This window comes from Augochlora pura, chromosome 10 (genome assembly GCF_028453695.1).
Source record: "Augochlora pura isolate Apur16 chromosome 10, APUR_v2.2.1, whole genome shotgun sequence".
In the NCBI taxonomy this organism is placed as follows: domain Eukaryota; kingdom Metazoa; phylum Arthropoda; class Insecta; order Hymenoptera; family Halictidae; genus Augochlora; species Augochlora pura.
This window is the reverse complement of record NC_135781.1, coordinates 26,267,569-26,285,922: the sequence shown is the minus strand read 5'-3', so window position 1 is coordinate 26,285,922 and position 18,354 is coordinate 26,267,569. Positions and strand designations below refer to the sequence as shown.

General features: G+C 42.6%; 1 protein-coding gene across 20 annotated transcripts in view; it reads left to right on the top strand.

The window, feature by feature from the left end:
• Positions 1–18,354, top strand: part of Tm1 (tropomyosin 1) — a 45,299-nt gene that overhangs the window by 10,934 nt on the left and 16,011 nt on the right. For 11 of the 20 annotated variants that reach the window (XM_078193166.1, XM_078193158.1, XM_078193156.1 and 8 more), the window contains 2 exons: positions 11,907–12,040; positions 15,450–15,567. In XM_078193166.1, the coding sequence (XP_078049292.1) occupies positions 11,907–12,040; positions 15,450–15,567 (252 nt within the window). Of the gene's footprint in view, positions 1–11,906; positions 12,041–14,411; positions 14,530–15,449; positions 15,568–18,354 lie in introns of all 20 variants that reach the window. The other 9 variants (XM_078193165.1, XM_078193164.1, XM_078193154.1 and 6 more) reach the window with 1 other exon arrangement.

Here is an 18,354-nt window from a genome sequence, read left to right as displayed (position 1 = left end):
GCGACACCTTCATGGAAACGTGAATCAAGCCTAGGACTCGGACGCTGCACGCAGACATAGAGGGTGTTCGACTTGGTAGTCGAGGGCGACCCGACGGGCCGGGACGAAGCGAAACGCGGAGAGTGACGAAATTGCGAGCGATGCTCCGTTTTCCCGGACCGCGGCCTTTTCGAAAGTGGCCGTAGTTAGTCGACGTAGAACCCTCAACATGTGCTAGATGAGACTACAGACGGTTAGGAATATCGAGGATTCGTAGGTGGTCGGAATAGCTGTCCGCTGTGCTCTTATGCTGTAAGGCTTGAGAAACGGGAGCGGCGTGGACAGCTATTATGACTGCGAGCAAAATCATACCATAACAGTTTCCAGTTCGGCTTGTTGTTAGGGTTTGGTTGTTCCGACGTGCGTCGGTTCGAGATAACCCGAAGAAACACGGGATCGTTCGAAAAACAGCAGGTGCCACGAATTGCAGCAAAAACATTCGTATAATCTCGTGACAAAAGGGTTAAAGTCCGCCAATAGCGGCGCCTCGATCAATTCCCTGTCTCAGTCTCGCTTGCGATACGTCACTGGTGCGCGCCGCTATTGGCGGACCGAAGATTTTTAATCGTTGATGACTCAAAAGCGTAGCCGAAACCGCAATTTCCTCGCTGCCGGGATTTCTGTTATCTTGGCTCGTGGCATCAACCCCCCCTTTTGAATATTTATTCCACGCAGGGTGGTCCTGCGGGACAGGTAGCTTTGGACCCGACGACTAGGAAAAAAATTGTACGATCCCTGAAAGGAGAGTCGAACAAAAGGGAGGTAGCCAGAACAGTTGGAGAGAAAGGTAGGGGGTGGAGGGTCCGATGTATGATCGCTCGGGGGCCCGAGAGCACCTCGACGCGGCCCTGGGTGCCCGACACCCTCTGCTCTTGGATTCGGTTCGAACTCTGTTCGTCGTGTGACGCGAATCCTGTCGGTTTCACGACGGATTGATTCGTCTCACGGTCAATTTCATCGTGCACACGCACCGTACGCACAGCAGCGTGTCTCTTCGCCGGAAATACGGTGCTCAACCTCGCAGGACACTCGTTCCGGAAAAGTATCGATCCCGGCTAGCCCGATGCGTCAGTTTGTTAACCCCGGAATCCGGTGATTTTCCGATACGACCGCAATCTGCTGCGTACCAAAATAGCCCGAATCGATTCACCCCGGAAAACACCCCTAGTGTCCCCGTAACATAGGGAATTTTTCTTAAACGAATTTTATCGTAATCCTGTTATCTTTGTTAACGTTAAACCTGCTGAGCACTAAGGACATCTTACACGTGTCGTTTTATAAGAATTTATTCAGACGTCTTACCATTTTTACTATAACGTACGCTCGAATTAAGCAATTTATTCAATCGAAAGTGCTGTATAATACTAAAAATGTTTAAACATGTGGAACCGGTCAATTTTACCGCCATGGTAGATTTACTGTCAACCTGTAGGTTTACTGTAGGTTGCTGTAAATTATTTCAATTGGTCCTATGCTGAAATATCGTCAGAAATTTTGCAAGGGTTTGAGAAGAATATTTGAAAGATGTCCAGGTAGATGGTAGATAGTTTTCGTACGTGCTCAGTAATTAGGAGCCTAAAATTAGCAACCGTGGGCAGGTAGTCGAAGGATAAAGCCTAATAGAACGTGCCTTAACGAACGGGTCCGTGGACGTACGGGAGGATAGAACCAGCGAGGAATGAAGTCGTAGAAGTGCCACCGAGTTTATGGTCAAGAGAATAACAGGATAGGATCTTTTTCATAACGATGAAAACGGCAGAGCCGGCGTCCACACGGCTTTAGAATCGATCGTGAGTGTCGGGCACGTCGTCAGCCTGGGTTGTGGCTCTGGAAAGAAGGGGGGATTGTGGTAGGGACACCACCGACTCGGCTCGACTCGCACTCGAGACATTCTTGATACAACGAGGACTCGCTTGAAAACCTTACCTCTCGGTATATTCCCTGCCGTCGTCTGCCAACAATCCTCCGTGTACCTGAAAATATTCGAACTGTAACTCGGGGAGTCGATCGGTCTGCGCAGTGCGCCGAACCGGGCCCGCCGCCGTGTTTCTATGCGATTCTTCGCGAACTGGAGTACGGCTGGTCGATCTCTGCACACGCCGAACGGTTCGCCGAAGCCCCTAGCCACAGGTCGATTGAAAAATAGAAAAAGCGTTCGCCGGGGTTGGAACCCTAGACTACCTGAGTCCAGAGAGGTCTCTAAAGCCTGCGAAAAGTACGAATTGCCATAAAATTTAGGACGAGCGTAGGAAACAAAGAAATACCGGCTACGCAGATTTCGACTGCGTGAGAAATCTTCTTGACAACAACGCATCTTCACTGACTTGGGATATAGTACAAATTAACAAGTAAGAAGAAAGGAGCTTTGTCGAGCCCCCGGTGGCCCCAAGCTTGTCCCAGATGCTTAGTTCTGTTTAAACAATAATTAAGCAACGTGTGCCACGGTTTTTGAGCGTACAGTCGGTCGAATACATGGCAAATGTTTGCAAAGAGAACACCGTAGCAAGGCGAAGATTGGATTTCCGTGGTCTGAGCGACCACTTAACGGATTCGCACTATAATCTTGGTATTTTTGCTCGTTTTTTGCTCGGACAGTGCGGAACGCGCTGCTCCGTAACGCTATATTGCGAGGTTCGAGTTCTCGAGGCACCAGAGTCCAGCGCAAAATTCATTTCACAAAGTCTCTCCACCTGTTTAAACAATTCTACAATCGAAAAGTCGACAGGCAATTCCAGAAACTTCGTACTTAATCCATTTTAATGTCTTCCAATAAAATTACTCAATTTACCGGAGAATTTCCTGCCGCATACCACTTTGCATTTAGATTACGTGTAACTGTAACAGTTGATTCGACTATTCAATGAAAGGAGTGACACACAAAGGGACAATGTTATTGGCGCAGGCGAAAGATCCAGCTCGACTATCCCGGCGTCGTTCCCACTGTGCTCGCGTATTCAACGTAAACAATCTTGTCCTCGCATTCGCGATCGCTGTAAACAAGCGAACGCATAATAAGCCTGTTTCCCATAATTCCGGATACGTGAATATTCAACGACGTTTGAACATGTTCGAGCAAGTCCGGCCTGCGGGTACAGTTGATTCGCCGAGGTGCACGGAGAACGCGTGACTCGTTGAAATTCTATGGCCGAACATCGGCCTGGTAGACATTCGAGTAGGATGACGACGTACGTGCTCACGTATCCGAAATCGTTGTTTCCTTTTTCTGTCGCGACGAGCTGTTGACTGTACCCATGTTACCTTTATTTACGCCTATGACGTAGGAGATCGCCTAATGCTTAAGGTCGAAGAAACATTTTCCTCTGACCTTTCCATTGTGTCGAAGAAACCCGTTGTACACTCCAGTATCGTGCCATACTGGCCCCCGTGCATTATCGATTAGGGTCGTAATTAAGGGTGACATCTCCCTACGAGATTATCTTACATATCCTTCGCAGGACGGTATAGTGTTTCAGCGTAAACAGATTTCAACAATAGAGCTCCAACTTTTTGTTAAATATCTCGATACTGTTCGAATGCTGCGTTTGTTCGATGTAAACATTGTTTCAATCGCCAGGGTACAAGTCCAGATTCCAATAGACTCTAAAGATATAAATTCTTGAGACTTCATCAAACAGCTGTTGCAGACAAAGTTCCTTCATTAAACGATCTTCGAGTAAACATAAATATAACAATATATTTATATACAATAATGGGTAAATTAACCCCACTTATCGAACTAATTTTGCTACAGTTTTTTCAGTGAACACCCCTAAGCTCGCCCTCGTGCCCTTAATCTTAAAGTCTCGAATGTTTGTACAACTACTGAAGCAGGAATGCATCCATTATGTCCGATTACACCGTGGTGATTAACCTTGGATACGTTCCAAAAAAAAAGTAGAGAACTGTCAACGTGTGCTCGTGACGAGACACAGTTTATGGCGCGGCTGGTCCTAAAAGGCCAGCGGGTTCAAGCTCGCCGAAGCTGCACTAACTAGCTTTTGTCATCGAGCAGTGAAGTGCACTGCCTAGGCGGACTCCTTTTTCGTTTCCTTTCGCCTAACTCGATAACTGGCCGACACGCGCCTCGTATCGCGTTTATTGTCTCACCAGGGAACTACTACTCAACTTCTCCCCCTCTGATATCGACGTCTTCTTCCAGGATAATGGGGCACCACACCCTGTTACCATGCGCGAAACACTCGGACTCGTAATTGTTCGTTGTTCCCACAAGCGAAGCGCCGGGGCTGCAAATTGAACTACTCTTCCATTAAAATTCTTCGCTCTCAACGCGAGTAATTGCTGTTTGCAAATTTCGTTGCTGGAGTGCAGAGAATATTCTTGCTCGAATAGAAATTTTACAATTATAAATAGTACAATTATTTTAATTCCGATTTAATTTTACAACACACGGTGGTAACCTTCGTCGATGTTTTGATAAAAATGTTGCTGTATAGTTCAGTTTATTAAGTTAATTAATAATTTTTCCACGATCATTCTCTTATGGAGTTGATTCCATCATTTGAAAATTAAATTAATCGGAATCATATACATTTATATAAAATAATATTAAATGTTTCAATGAAAATATGAAATATCTCGAGGCCTTCGTCGAAGTCAGAATTGTCGACGTTGATTTTTCTCGCGGCTTGAACGCTGTTTTAACTTCGCTGGTACAGTGAAAAATGTTTGTATGGCGCTTCGAGAACGAGAGACAGGTGTACGAGTAATTTTGTTCCGGCACTGCACGTCAAAATCAGGCGGTGGACAGCACGCTTTGTGAAATAGGGCTCTCGACGTCCCCGGATATCATGGACACGAGCGTCTGGTTCATTGATTCCCTCAGCATCGACGGATTTAGCTCGAATCGTGAAAGTGACGTTACGTACGAGCTCCGACCGTGGCACGTGGCGCCTTTATTGACTGGTTTACATAATCGAGCGTCGATTGACTGCGTCCCGACAGCGAATTTATTAATAAACAAACAAACATCACGGCGCGTGGTCGCGTTAACCGTATCAGACCCGTCCCCGTGTAAGGCCACGGCAATTGACGAATCTACGTACAGTCTCTATAGGATCTCTTGCACAATATTTAGCACCAGCTAATTCTCCACACGTTATGCAATCATTTACTTATTACAGTTATGCTTTCCTACCTCGACCTATAAGAATACCGTGTCTAATAAGTTCTGCAGACGCGAGCAGAAATGCTCAGATCGTTGATCTTGAGGGAATGTTGTTCGGAGACCGACAGCGCTGAATAATTATTTGTTGTGTTACGTGAGATAAAACGAGTGCAGTGTCAGGTCTGTCATTTTTATGACGCGTATCGCGTTCTCACACTCCAGATGTCTTAATACTTGCAAACGGGAATGTGCGGATTTAATGGCGAGATCGGTATCGATGAATAACAATCGTATCTTTGACTCATTAACCGCGCGATTTTTGAAACGCGATCGACCGCGAAGGTAGAATTCGAGACCAGGAATGCCTCGCGGCGATAGTCGTGTGAAAATTCAGCTCGCGGATATAATGCTCCGTCCTCCAATTATCACTTCCTACGTTCATGTTTTAAACAGAGCCAATAAAGCCTTTTTACGAGGGGTTGCAAAGTTGATGTTCGAAACAGATTCCAACGTAGTTGGAATAATAGCAAAAAGTCAAGGCCCTTTCTAATCGAAGAATTTTCCGCCATCTTTAGGCGTGTTCCGTCATTCGTAGAATTTAATCTCGCATTATCGTTTCCAGAGAATGAACGTCGTTTCTCTGTGCCAACTGAGCGATTTCAATTTCGGAGAAGGGAATTAACCCTTTGCAATTCGGAGCCATTTTAACTATAAATCCGAAATAGTTTTTCTCATCTATAGTATTTTCACTTTATACATCCTAGTGTATTTTATACATATGAAGTTGAATTCTGTGACTCATGCAACGGTAATTATATTTTCAACAGTTTTTCGAATGTAAACAAATTGGATAACGTTAAAATTCTTTTAAACTGTGATACAACTATTTTTCGTGACATCTTGAAGTCGTCACTCGCCTGCAGACGGTTAAGTGACACGAATTTTTGCAAAAGCTCGCGACAGTCGCAACCGGCGCCAAATTAGCAGGGCATAATGATGGCACCGGAGGGTGATCCGTGGCGGATGTTTGGCACACTTACCAACATCGGCGCGGATATGATTGGCGAGACCTGTTCGACTATGGCAGCGCGTGGGCGTGTCTGTTTCCTTCAGTGCCACGTTCGCCGGCTAATTTGTCCAATAAATTAGGAATCGCGGGACGAGTTACTTCGCGAGCGATGAAATTACTGTAATTCGATGCTCGCGTTCGGCTTTGAATAGATGGCGATCGAATGCCGACGAAAGGTATCGATCGCGGGCGTGTCAGAAAATTTGCATATCATTCTGCTAAAAGGATTTACCAAACGCCGACGTTTGTGTCCGTACGAGTTTTGATTACCGGTAGCCTTAAATGCAGATTGAAGACTTCGTTCGTTAAAATGCAGCTTTGCAATGCTAATCGTAGCGCCGTTATAAACGTTGCATCTTCGTCGAGCCCGTTGTGCAATACTTTAATTTTGTGCAGCAGGGATTCGTTGAACTGCTTTACTCGGTCAACGAGCATTTAACGGGACCCTACTAAATACGCTCCAAGTTCAGAATATGTTCCCAGATTTGCTCGCTGTGACAGTGAACGATCCATCGTCTGCAAAATACAACAATCGAGTCGTTAATTAAACGTTCGAAGATTGTCAAAGAATATTAAAGAATAGAGTTTAATTAAAACTCGATCTACGATTTTAACCGCGCACACTGCGCATATGAATATAAAATTATACACAGTAGAGTTCAGTGAATCATTGCGCAATTTTCGGTGATAGAAATATCATCGAGAAGCCTAACTTTCGGCTAGCGAATACTCGAATTTAATAAACGACCGAGCAGCACTTGAATAGATAATTTTTGTCTCGAACCGTCGGAGGCTCGTTCAGGGGCTTCGCATCGATTCTGGCAGATAAGGTAATCGATCGTCCGCTTTTCGATGACTTTTGCCGATGGGGGAGAGAACAGGCGTGTCGAATGATCCGGATGCGAGGTTCATAGCACATACGTGTACGTGGCCGGGAAACGGTAACACGTGCATAAAAGCGCGCGTAACGTTCGGTGTGCCCGCGCGATGAATTAGAATTGAACCGTTCTGTGTACACAATCGCCGCAGGTGCAGCCGGCTAACGGGGACAAGGGCCTCGAGTTGCGTGTACTCCCGTGTACACGTGTAATCGAGCGTTAAGTAATTTACATTTGTAAGGGCCCGCGGTTCGACTCGTCTGACGTAACACCGAATAAATCCCTTGGACCGACCCGGATCCGCTGTGGTTCGATCACCTTTTCCGTGATTCACTAGCCTCGTCTCTTCTCAATCGTTTTAACTTCCTCGATCGAGTACCTTGTACATATTTGTCCTTCTGTGGCAAAATTAAGTAGATGCAATTTAAAAAACGTGAAGATTAAAAAAATCAACGAACATCGACACATTATTTTGATCCATTAAAATTATTAATTAAAGTTTAATATTTAGTTTCTATGTTCTACAGTCGAGACTATTTTTATTAAAAATCTGTACCCCAGTGAAATAATTTAAAAGATTGAACAGATATTATTATACTCATTTTCGTTGAGCAAAATTGTTTTACAGATTGTTCGACAAAATTTTAGTAGACGTAATAACGAGGATTTAAACTTGTTAAAGAAACGTTAACCTAAACACTATTATGCAATTTTAATTATGTTGCACTTTGCACGTTCCAATTGCAGCTCTTTAAGTATGTGAATATAGGAAATTCTTTCCTATGTTTAGACTTGTAATTATACTGTTCGTGGATGAATGACACAACTCGTTGAAATGTAACAATACTGTGTCACCGATAGGATTATCTAGCAGGCTAATTAACGCGCACTGTCACACCTCTTACATACGAGTTCATTTACACGCTTGTCGTTCCATTGAGACTGTGTGAAACATTAAATGTGTCAACGTACTGTCTCGACCATAATTAAAATCGTTCTCAGACTGCAGATTTTTAGCGAACTAGTATATTTTTCAAACGTCTGGTATATTTGTCAAACATCTAATGTATTTTGCAAACGTCTAGTATATTCTACAAACGTTAGTATATTTTACAAACATCTAGTATATTTTATAAACATCTAATATATTTTCCAAACATCTTACAACGTAGCAGAATAACTTATTACATCCTACAAAGAATATCTTTTAAAAAAAATACATTAAAAGTCTCAGTAATATTCAATTCTATATCATTTAAGTTATTCTTAGATTCCTCGAACTATTAAGATCGGAAATCATATTTTATCTCTCGCGGTCCATGCAGAAATTGTTCACCGTAGCAAAAACAGGAGCTGAATCACGTCTCCAACAATTCGCATATCAATCTCCCGCATTCGATGCGGAAAATTTGCATCGGAACGACGAAAGAGTGCAAGCCAATTTGCGATTGGCAAACCGAAAGCGCATTCGTTCCATTTCCAGATAGCTTCGAATCGCGTCACGAAAGCGAACAGAAACCCGTCTGAATTTAATTAACCGAGATTATTCGGAAGCGGCTTTCATGGGAGACGGTCAATCCGCGGGAGCGGAAAAGCTTGCGTTTCGGTCGGCGGGGTCGCCGTTTCTCGGATCGCGGATGAATCGGTTCGAATTTCGTGCGCGGGTATTTCGCCGTCGACGAAGCAAAATGGCGACGGCGCGCGGATGCTGCGAGAATTAGTGACGCGCTCGCTGACCCGTTCAATTAAATCGGCCGAGCACGAGCTCAAGGAAGCCGTGGGTCATTGATATGCGAACAGAGCGAAGACCTTGGCGATCTCGTCACGGCTGTGTTCCGTTCTGACGAATCGCAATCACGTGTCGCACGTTTGCATGCAGGCTTCGCCTCGTTTTCTGAGATCCAGGAGGACCTACGGCGAATCCTTCACGGCTCAGACAATCCCCTAGACAAGCTGACCCATTTCACGCCTCCTCGCAACGAAATTGTTCGACGCGCTTGTTTAGCTCCGCGAAGGTTCATTCTAATTAATTCTGTAGCACTGGAGTCGCCGGACGGGTTCAAAAGGTTGATCCAGGAATTTGTTCTTCTGTGGGAATTTGTTCGGTGGATTTATTCGTTCGCTGCAATAGGAGTCAATTGAAATCTCCATAAATGCATTTTTGTCGCTTTGGTCGCGTCGTGCTTGTTAGTTGAGACGAATCCAAGTGGCAGTCGCACCGAACTCTGTTAAGTGTTTATTTGTCGTTTATCTTTTTAAAACAACCATTATCATACTATTACATAATATAATGTATTACTTTATGCAAATTATTATTTAAAAACATTCATGATAAGTACATAAAGATATGTGCATAAAAATACAAACAACTTAGTTATGGTCTTTGGATCTTTATGCAAAACGAAAATTATCTATATTAATCGTAAGACATATGAATTAGATGAAAGTATCTTTTTGTTCTTGAAGCAATTGTAATAGGTTGAAAATAGTGTAACAATATCCTTAAATCCCTCTGTCTTTTTAGTTTTATATTTGATTTATTAATTTCTTTCATGAATGGATAAGATCGAAGATACGTATGTCTTGTGAACTTGAATTTTAAGGAACGATATACCTCTCAGCTATGTAGAAATTTTATCAGCTTAAGATACTGCAAATCCGTGGAGTGCATATATCGCAATAAACGTCGCATTGCGGCTCCAGGAATGTGCTTCAGCAATTTTGATGAGTAGTTAAGGACCAGTCGCTTTAGCTGCCGGCATGGTCCCAGAGTGAGTGAAACCCATTACCGGAAGCTAGTTGATAGGCCTCTTATACACGAGGATTAGCCGCCGAGAACCTGTTAACGAATTTTTACCTCTCCGTATCTCGTCTCCGTGCTCCTCTAAGCGAGAAATAAACAGCCAGTTCACCCAGGCAAAGAGAACAATTTCGTCCTCGAACAATCATTTCGATCTACTATGAAATAGCAACACGTGAGCGCTTCGCCCATCATGCTTAATATTCCTTGACGCGTTTTACGGGAATAGCAACCGCATCCCGAAATCGACAATTTGTCTCAATTAATACGATCCAGCAATTCCTGTCGAGATCGTTATTTAAGAGGAAGCGATCGAGCTTTGTCTAGATATAACGTCGTCATTAAAAAACTTATTAATTGACTTCCGGTATTTAAAGTGCTAATAGGATGAGGAGTTGTTGACGCATCCTGTGCCGTAAGTCCCAGGACTTTTACGCACTCCGATGGAAAGAATGTAATTATTAGCCTGATAATCTTTAGGCTAATTCTCAAGTTCGTGAATCATTCTCTAAATATCGAGAGAATGGACAAATTTCTTATGTCACAGTCTAGTTGTTATCTATATCTCTGACCTGTGTTTCGCTTTCTGGTACAAGGACTTGGAAAATATCGCTTTATTCGAAATTGTCTTAAATTCTGGTATCAATTAAGTAGTCGTGAAAAAGATCGTTGATAGATAGGAGCTCGTTTTAAGTGGAGAAAAGTAGATGATCGAGGGGATGTGGAGGCCACGGGACCGGAAAGGATCCCCATGCGGCTGGTGGTTGTCAGATCGCTTTGTTTAGCGTGCAACAACAAGATGGTCGCAACCGACGAGGCTGAATCACTTAATAAACAAGCAACCACTCTGTGTCAACGTAGATATACTGTATCTTGCTCTTTATCTTCACTCCGTCAGCTCGTTTACGCGCTGACAAATGCCAGCTTGCAGTTTGCCAACTGAAGAATTCTCTGACGTTAACTGAAACGTAATATCCCCCCGTGCCTCCGATATACTCGGAACATATGTCCCATTTTCTTGCAGGAAGCGCGAGAGCTGATTTTCGTTAGTACTCCGTTATCTAGCACCTAACGCGTTATGAATTATCTTCGCGGTGACGACATCGCCGCACGTTTATTCGACTGTGCACACTGGTTTTGCAATTTGTCTGGCTGCGATCCGCGAGAACCTGCCTTCTCGCAGCCATTTTGGAGAGCACCGTTCGACGCAGAATGGTTTCGAACTGTTCAAGTTTGGTGTTGAAAAATTTTGAGACTGTACACACGGCAATTTTTAATCTCGTTATTGCGAAATACTTTTATAATCATGTCATTATCATACATGTGTTGCAAGTAGCTTAATAAAGTGTTTAAAGGCGTATCGATAGCGTATCAGCGACGAACCTATGAGTCAGTATCTGGGAAATGAGTATTCGATTTATCAGGATTATAATTTTTCAGGCACAATGGTTATCAGACTATCGAACATCGATATTAAAAGCTAATAAATAACTTAAGTTTTACCATTCTCTAAATTTTTCCAATGTTGTCATTAGTGTTTCAAAATTAGTTACAAGACATACTCCTTATTTTACAGTGAGGAAAGGACTTATCGAACAGTCTTCTTTTGGTAAAAATTTCATAAAAATTACACTCACTTTTGTTTCCTTTTTATGCTTCAAAATATGCAGTGCATAAAATGCACACGCTTTTTAATTATTTCATTGAACTTCAAAGGTCGACTGAGTTATAAGCTTGAAAACTGTATGCTGAAATACTAGACTAGTCAACGATTATCCTTGAGAAATATTTCTAATAAATTTTATTTGGGTACTATTTCTAATGAATTGTTCGAATAAAATTTTATTCGACGAATATTTCAGATAAATTCGTTCTAATGGAATTTTATTCGACAAATCTTTCGAATGAAATTGTATTCGAACAATGCCGAATTGTGGTTCAGATAAATGCAAAGACACCCGAATGAAATTAACGTGGCTTCCTGTTTGATTGCAGGCTGAATCGGAAGTTGCTGCCTTGAACCGCCGTATCCAACTGTTGGAGGAGGACCTCGAGAGATCCGAGGAACGTCTCGCCACTGCCACTGCTAAATTGGCAGAGGCGTCCCAGGCCGCAGATGAGAGCGAACGGTAAACGACGCCGCATTATCATCTACGTTTCTCTCCGATGACGAGGGCCGCCGCGCGCGTCCGACGTAATTTTTATAAATACCCGGCTCTCTGTGCCCCCCTTAATGAGCAACTTCTCAATGGGTATTTATAAAGAATGTCTGCGGGCTTACGCCGGAGACGTGTGCCCGTTCTCTGAATGGGCAGATAATAGCGGTCGTGGGACTTATCGATTCAAGAAGAGCAGAGAGTTTATGCACTTTCGTCCGTCGTCCCGGCGGGTTCGCGTTCTATATTGGAAAAGTTGCATCTCGCTCACAGGCTAGGTTGCATTCTGCAACGTAGAAGATATAGCTCGCGTCGCTCCATTTTGCGCAGCTCGGTCTGCCTGGACATGAATGCCGAGCAGATAGAAGCGACTTTGAAATTTCAGTTTCTAACTTTTTCATACTTAAACGTAATCCGCGGCATTATGCTCGGACATTTTCATGATAGAGATAGTTTAGAAAATAACTTTGAAATGGAGACCATGAGTTCGTGCTAGTTGGCAAACTATGCAGGTTTAGCGAAAGCCGTGGGGCAATTTATTTAGAGAAAGTTATGATCGATTTCGTATTAATTACAATTGAATAGATAGGTTATAGGTCATTAAACAAAGGACCGCCAAAGGGGATATTAATAATGTTCTTACCGTCTTTTGCTTGAATAATTAATGGTTCTTGAAGATTCTCACCGCTATTATCTACCCAGCAGGAGCCTAAATCGTGCATTGCTTTCAGATTGCTCTGCTGAGGTTGTTGTAAAGGAAACACTTTCACGAATTTTTATTTGAGGAATATTAATAGTTCCATTGAAGAGTAATTAATTGCAATGTGGTTGAATATACAATTCCGTGGAGATGAAATCCTGATAATAATTTACTTAGTGTTTAATATAACTATTTCTTCAGAAATAATAAGTTATTTCTTTGACCGTAATAAATTATTTCTTCGACGTTACTTCTTTGATAATATATTATTTCTTCACGATAATAACTTATTACTTTGCCATAAGTAAATGATTCCTTTGACAATAACTTCAGCAGAAATCGTTGAAGAAGGTGTTACAGATTCGTGTGAACTAGCACGGAATCGAAATTAGCATCGGACGTTCAAAGAAGTCGAGTCGAAAGAGCCGGTATCCTCGAAATAAAGTATCTCGATGAGATCTATTAATAAATCGCAGCACAGTATCGCGTTATAATCGCTCAGAAACGACTCGCAGTTATCTAATAATCGAACGCAGCCACAGCCGCGATTTCTTCTGTGGAGGGGGAGGAGACGAGGCCACAGGCAGAGCAGTAATTACCGATTTCACACGAGGTGGGCGTTTAATTAGAAAATGATGTAAACACTGCCTCGGCGTGAAATTCAATATCGTTCGATTCATTATACAAATTGTTGCAAATTTTCTTCCTTGAATTCTAAATCAGACTCGCTGGAAACAGGGAGAGAGATTCTCTTGCTGATCAATTGACTGATAAAAATGCAAATGTCGTTTCTCAAATGCTTATTAATTATTTATCAATTTGTCGCAAGAAACGAGATTAATTAGAAATTCGTTCTCTCCTTTAAAAATTTCAATCTGTTGTTTTAGTCTTTGTCGAGTTATTTCCGTCGTAAAGTGATCAAACTCGCAGTCTATAAATCAGTCTTTCGGCTGTACAGAATTTCAGAAAAATACTCGTGGTAAACGAGCCGAAAGAAGGCAATGTCGGTAAAGTTACACTCGTTCTCCTTTCGCTCCGACTTCGATTGAACGTCAGAATGCTGTTTATCGATGGTACTAACCTTTCGACGTTGAAAGAACTTCGAGATTACGGTTCCGGAATTCTCCGTTGCGATTGTTGCCCGCAACCGATAAGGATCGCCGATTATCGGGGCAGGTTTGAAGTCCTGCTAGGGATCCATTACGATCGCGATCGGACTCGCGTACGCAAAGCAGTCGACACACGGTTTTATCGCGGTTGATAAGAGAATGATCTGCTTGCGGCTTCTTGTCGCAAGGAAGCTCGATTCCACCTCGCCTACTTCCCGATTCTCGCGCCGAACAACTACGCGCTCTCTTCGAGATCCTTTAAAAAAACTTCGTGGAAACTTTTCTTTCGTCGTCTTAGCTTCTCGGCAATTGGTACACGAAATCAAATCCGTTCAAGATTAAATTAACTGTCCAATGAAAAATCCTTTCACGGTTAAGCTTGTACTAAATTCTCAAGTTTTTCTTTTCTGTGAATTCAATTGAATTGACATTTTTCTGCGATGGGTTCCAAGTTAAGATCGAGAGATTTTTAGTTCGTATTTCTTTCAACGACGATTAAGTAGACGCTAAAACTCGAATGATAATCGATCGCTAGGATACGCAAGGCACTCGAAAACCGTACCAATATGGAGGACGACCGGGTATCCTTGCTGGAGCAGCAGCTAGCACAGGCTAAACTGATCGCCGAGGAGGCGGATAAAAAATACGAGGAGGTGGGTTAATTGCGAAACAGGGCGATTGTCTATTCGCCGCTTGTTCGAGCAAATTACAGGCCGTTTTAACGAACCAGGTGTCGCAGATATTAAAAGAAGCAGTTACGACAAACGATATTCAATAGAAGGCGAACACGAGCGTACAATTTCACTAAACAAACTATTATTTAAATTACACTGAATTATTGTTTAAATTACACTGGATTATTATTTAAATTACACTGAATTATTATTTAAATTATACGGAATTATTACTTAAATTATACTGAATTATTACTTAAATTATACTGAATTATTATTTAAATACTGTGCAGATTGCAGTTCTTTTCTTGGCAATGGTTGTAAGTTTTACGACGCTTTTCTCGAGTCAAAACACAGCGATTAATTCGGAAGCAATTTGCAGCGATTAATTTGATATGTGAAAGTATGGAATACAGTATTTTCTCCGTAACGTCGCATTCTAGCGCGCCATCTAACCAATTACGAAGTCGCAAGAAGTCACTGTCAATTAGCTTCCACTACTTTCGAACATCTTGTTCTATTTTCCAAGTCGCGTTCACAGCAAATACTACAACTTATCTGCTCTAGTAGACAACTGGACACTTTTTCTATGCAATTCTTGTCGCCAGACACATTTAAGTACAATCTTTCCGGAATAAAATAGGTCGAAGATCTCTCATTAGTTCTCCGAGCGGAAAGAGAATCGTTATCTCTTAAATTAACCGAGGTTCGTTAAAATCGCTCACAAATTCGCTCGAACGGATACAATTTTCAGGTGTATAGGTCACCGTTTGGCGGTGTAGCAGAGCGGTGCGGTCACTTCCGGAGCAGCCGACAGCGTTAATTTAAGTCTCCAGCCGATTTCGATACTGTTGTATACCGTAATGTTAATCCCGATTCTTTTGTGTAAATTATTAAAGAGCCCGCAAGATTCTTGAGAATCGCAGCTTGGCCGATGAAGAGCGCATGGACGCCCTCGAGAATCAGCTGAAGGAGGCCAGGTTCCTCGCTGAAGAAGCTGACAAGAAATACGATGAGGTTCGCGAGCCCACGGGCCTCACGCGTGCTGGCTGCAGTGACAATGATAACGATAAACATAACGATCACGACGGCGAATGGTTTCTAGTTGATGGTCGCGATAATAGTGCCTAACCCCGTAACTCTCTGTCTTCTCTCTGTGTGCTCGAAAAACCACCGTGATATATTAAAGGCCCGGCGAGACGAACCCGCCTACGCGAGCATCTCGATCGTTCGGCGCAGCACCGTTCGGTCGCCGATTCGAATTTTCGAAAAGGTCCGACGTCATCCGTCGGCTCGTTAAACAAATTCAAGCGAAAGTGAATCGGAACGAGGGAAGTCGTGAGTATCAATACCGATCGTCTGTGATTTTCGTCGAGCAAAGTGAGTCGACTGTTCGAAATAAGTGCAGTGTTCACGCGGCACGTAGTCCGCGGAATTTGAAAATATTTCGGAGCAGAAAGAATTTGTTGTAGATGAGCACATATATATATATATTTGAAAAAAGAAGCAATTTAGCCATCAGGTAAAAGTGGTGATACGCGTGTAGATATCAGTGTCACGTGTCTCGAGCGCGACCTAACGTAGGACTACCGTATATCTGTGATTTCCAAGTGTTTGTTCGCGGAATAATGATACGATTACAGAGTATATTGTATATATGTTATATATATACAAAGCTACAAGTATACGTATAAGTTTCTCAAGTGCCAGTTTCGTAACGAGAAATTCAGAGAGAAAAGTATAAGAATTTCGCTCGTTTGATAGCAGTTTTTTCACCGCGATTAATCATCCCTCGGTAAAGTGGACGTCGTCGGTCCGTGTGATTCGGCCCGTCTTTACTAGAAACTGGCCTCCATTCGAGTTTATGGTTAACTCCGTGTTGTGATACGCAGAATGGGACCTGGCCACGGGTCCCGATGCATTAATGGTGCTGCTTTTGTCCAAAGACCTACCCCCCCGTTCTCGCTTTTTGCCGGAATTCGGACACTTGCTCCGAACACTCCGAACCCGAATCCATCCGTTATGGTAGGTGGATACGCATGATCGCGTCGAGGTTACTAGGAACATCGCGCTGCGGATATTTGTGCCAACCTCGAATACTCTCTCGTGTCAGATGTTACTCTCCTGTTTTGATAACCTGTAACACATCGTTGTCCTCTCTATCTTTTTATTGTTCTATCCTTCTACTAATTTTAGTCTGAAACGCACAAAATCCGCAGTACAATGATCTCGAGTCATTCGCATTCCAAACTGTTTCGCATCTTCACAACGCTTGTATGAAATGTAATTGGCAATATGATCGAGTCCCAGCAGATTTAACCCTTTTCACTTTGAGGCAACGCAAAAAGTTAGTACTATTTTCAAAAGAATTTTCACATTATTAAATTCGCTTGTGTTCGATAAATCGTCGAATAATAGAAGTATTCTACAAGCATATGCGTTCAATTTTATAAGTATCAAATAAGAACAATCAGGACGAATAGAAATATTGTAGATTGAGCACTGTAGATTGCTAAAATAGTCTTGAGTGCAAGGGTTGACACTAGAATTATCAAACAAGTCGAAACATTTGGTTCCAGATTTTTTCTTTTACAGTCTCTGATATTATAAAAAATATTTCCAAGAGAAATTTTTAAGTTCACTACTTTATCAAAATATTTATTGCAATATAGACTGTGCGAAGTTTAAATAAATTCAATTTTGCTACTAATTATAAGTTAATATAGATTGATCCTGACATAACCTCGGTAATTCTAGTGTTAATTCGATAAAAATGCTTCCATTCAAAATTCTTAAATCAGCTCATTAGTTGTATCTGTTTAAAATTAACTTTGGTAACGAGTCGTTCTGACTACTCGATTATTCTACCGGTAATTACCAGATCGCAGATACAAATGTTCGTGTACTATCCAATTCAAATCAGAATCGAAAACGGAAGACGTAGACGAAGGAAATGCATCGATGTTATTAAATCTGCGCTCGGTCTTCCACGCGTTCCGAATACCGCCTCGGCCTTTTTCGTTGCTGACGCACGAAATCCGCGAGTCTGGTAATTGCACGCGTTACTTTCGGTGCACTTAGCGAGTTGCTTGATTATACTTGTAGATTTCGATGCCGGTGTTTATCGCGGCGGAAGATCGGGCCGAATTACGTGCAGGGACTCGATTATGCATCGTCGATCACCGGAGAAATTCGGTTTCCACTCGACGAAATCAAAATTATAATACGAAGCCGGAGTTTCGTGGAACGATAAGGCCCCGAACGTATTACGGCCCCGGCGCACGTGATATTAACACAGTTGGTAGCGTTAGCCGGGCAGAAAAGAAAGCTCCGGCAACGTGAAAACAGAGAATCGTTCGGTGTTTCGTGCCACTTGTTCTCCGGTTTCACTAAAATCGATACACCAATGGTTATCTAGTCCTCGGACTTCACGGAATTCGAAGAATCGTTCGGTAACTTCGACGCCGATCTAAAAACGGATTACCGATCTTCGCGAATCTAGTTCGCACACGACGATCCCCGAAATCGTCCCCTTGATCTGTTTCTTTTTCTATTAACCAGATTTCATGTCGATGTCGTAACTACGCAGCGTGAGGTGTTAATTAACATTTTGATTTTGCAGTGCGGTGACAAACCTCGATTGCTTGCGATAACCATTTTAACAAATTCTTGCAGAGAATCGGCCGGACTGAAAGCTAACAGCAACCGAGTGTGATCATTCCTTTCATTTTAGTTCTCTTCTATCGATAATCGCTTATCGTTCGCCGGCGATGCGCAAGCGTTACGCAAATCACTCGTTAAATG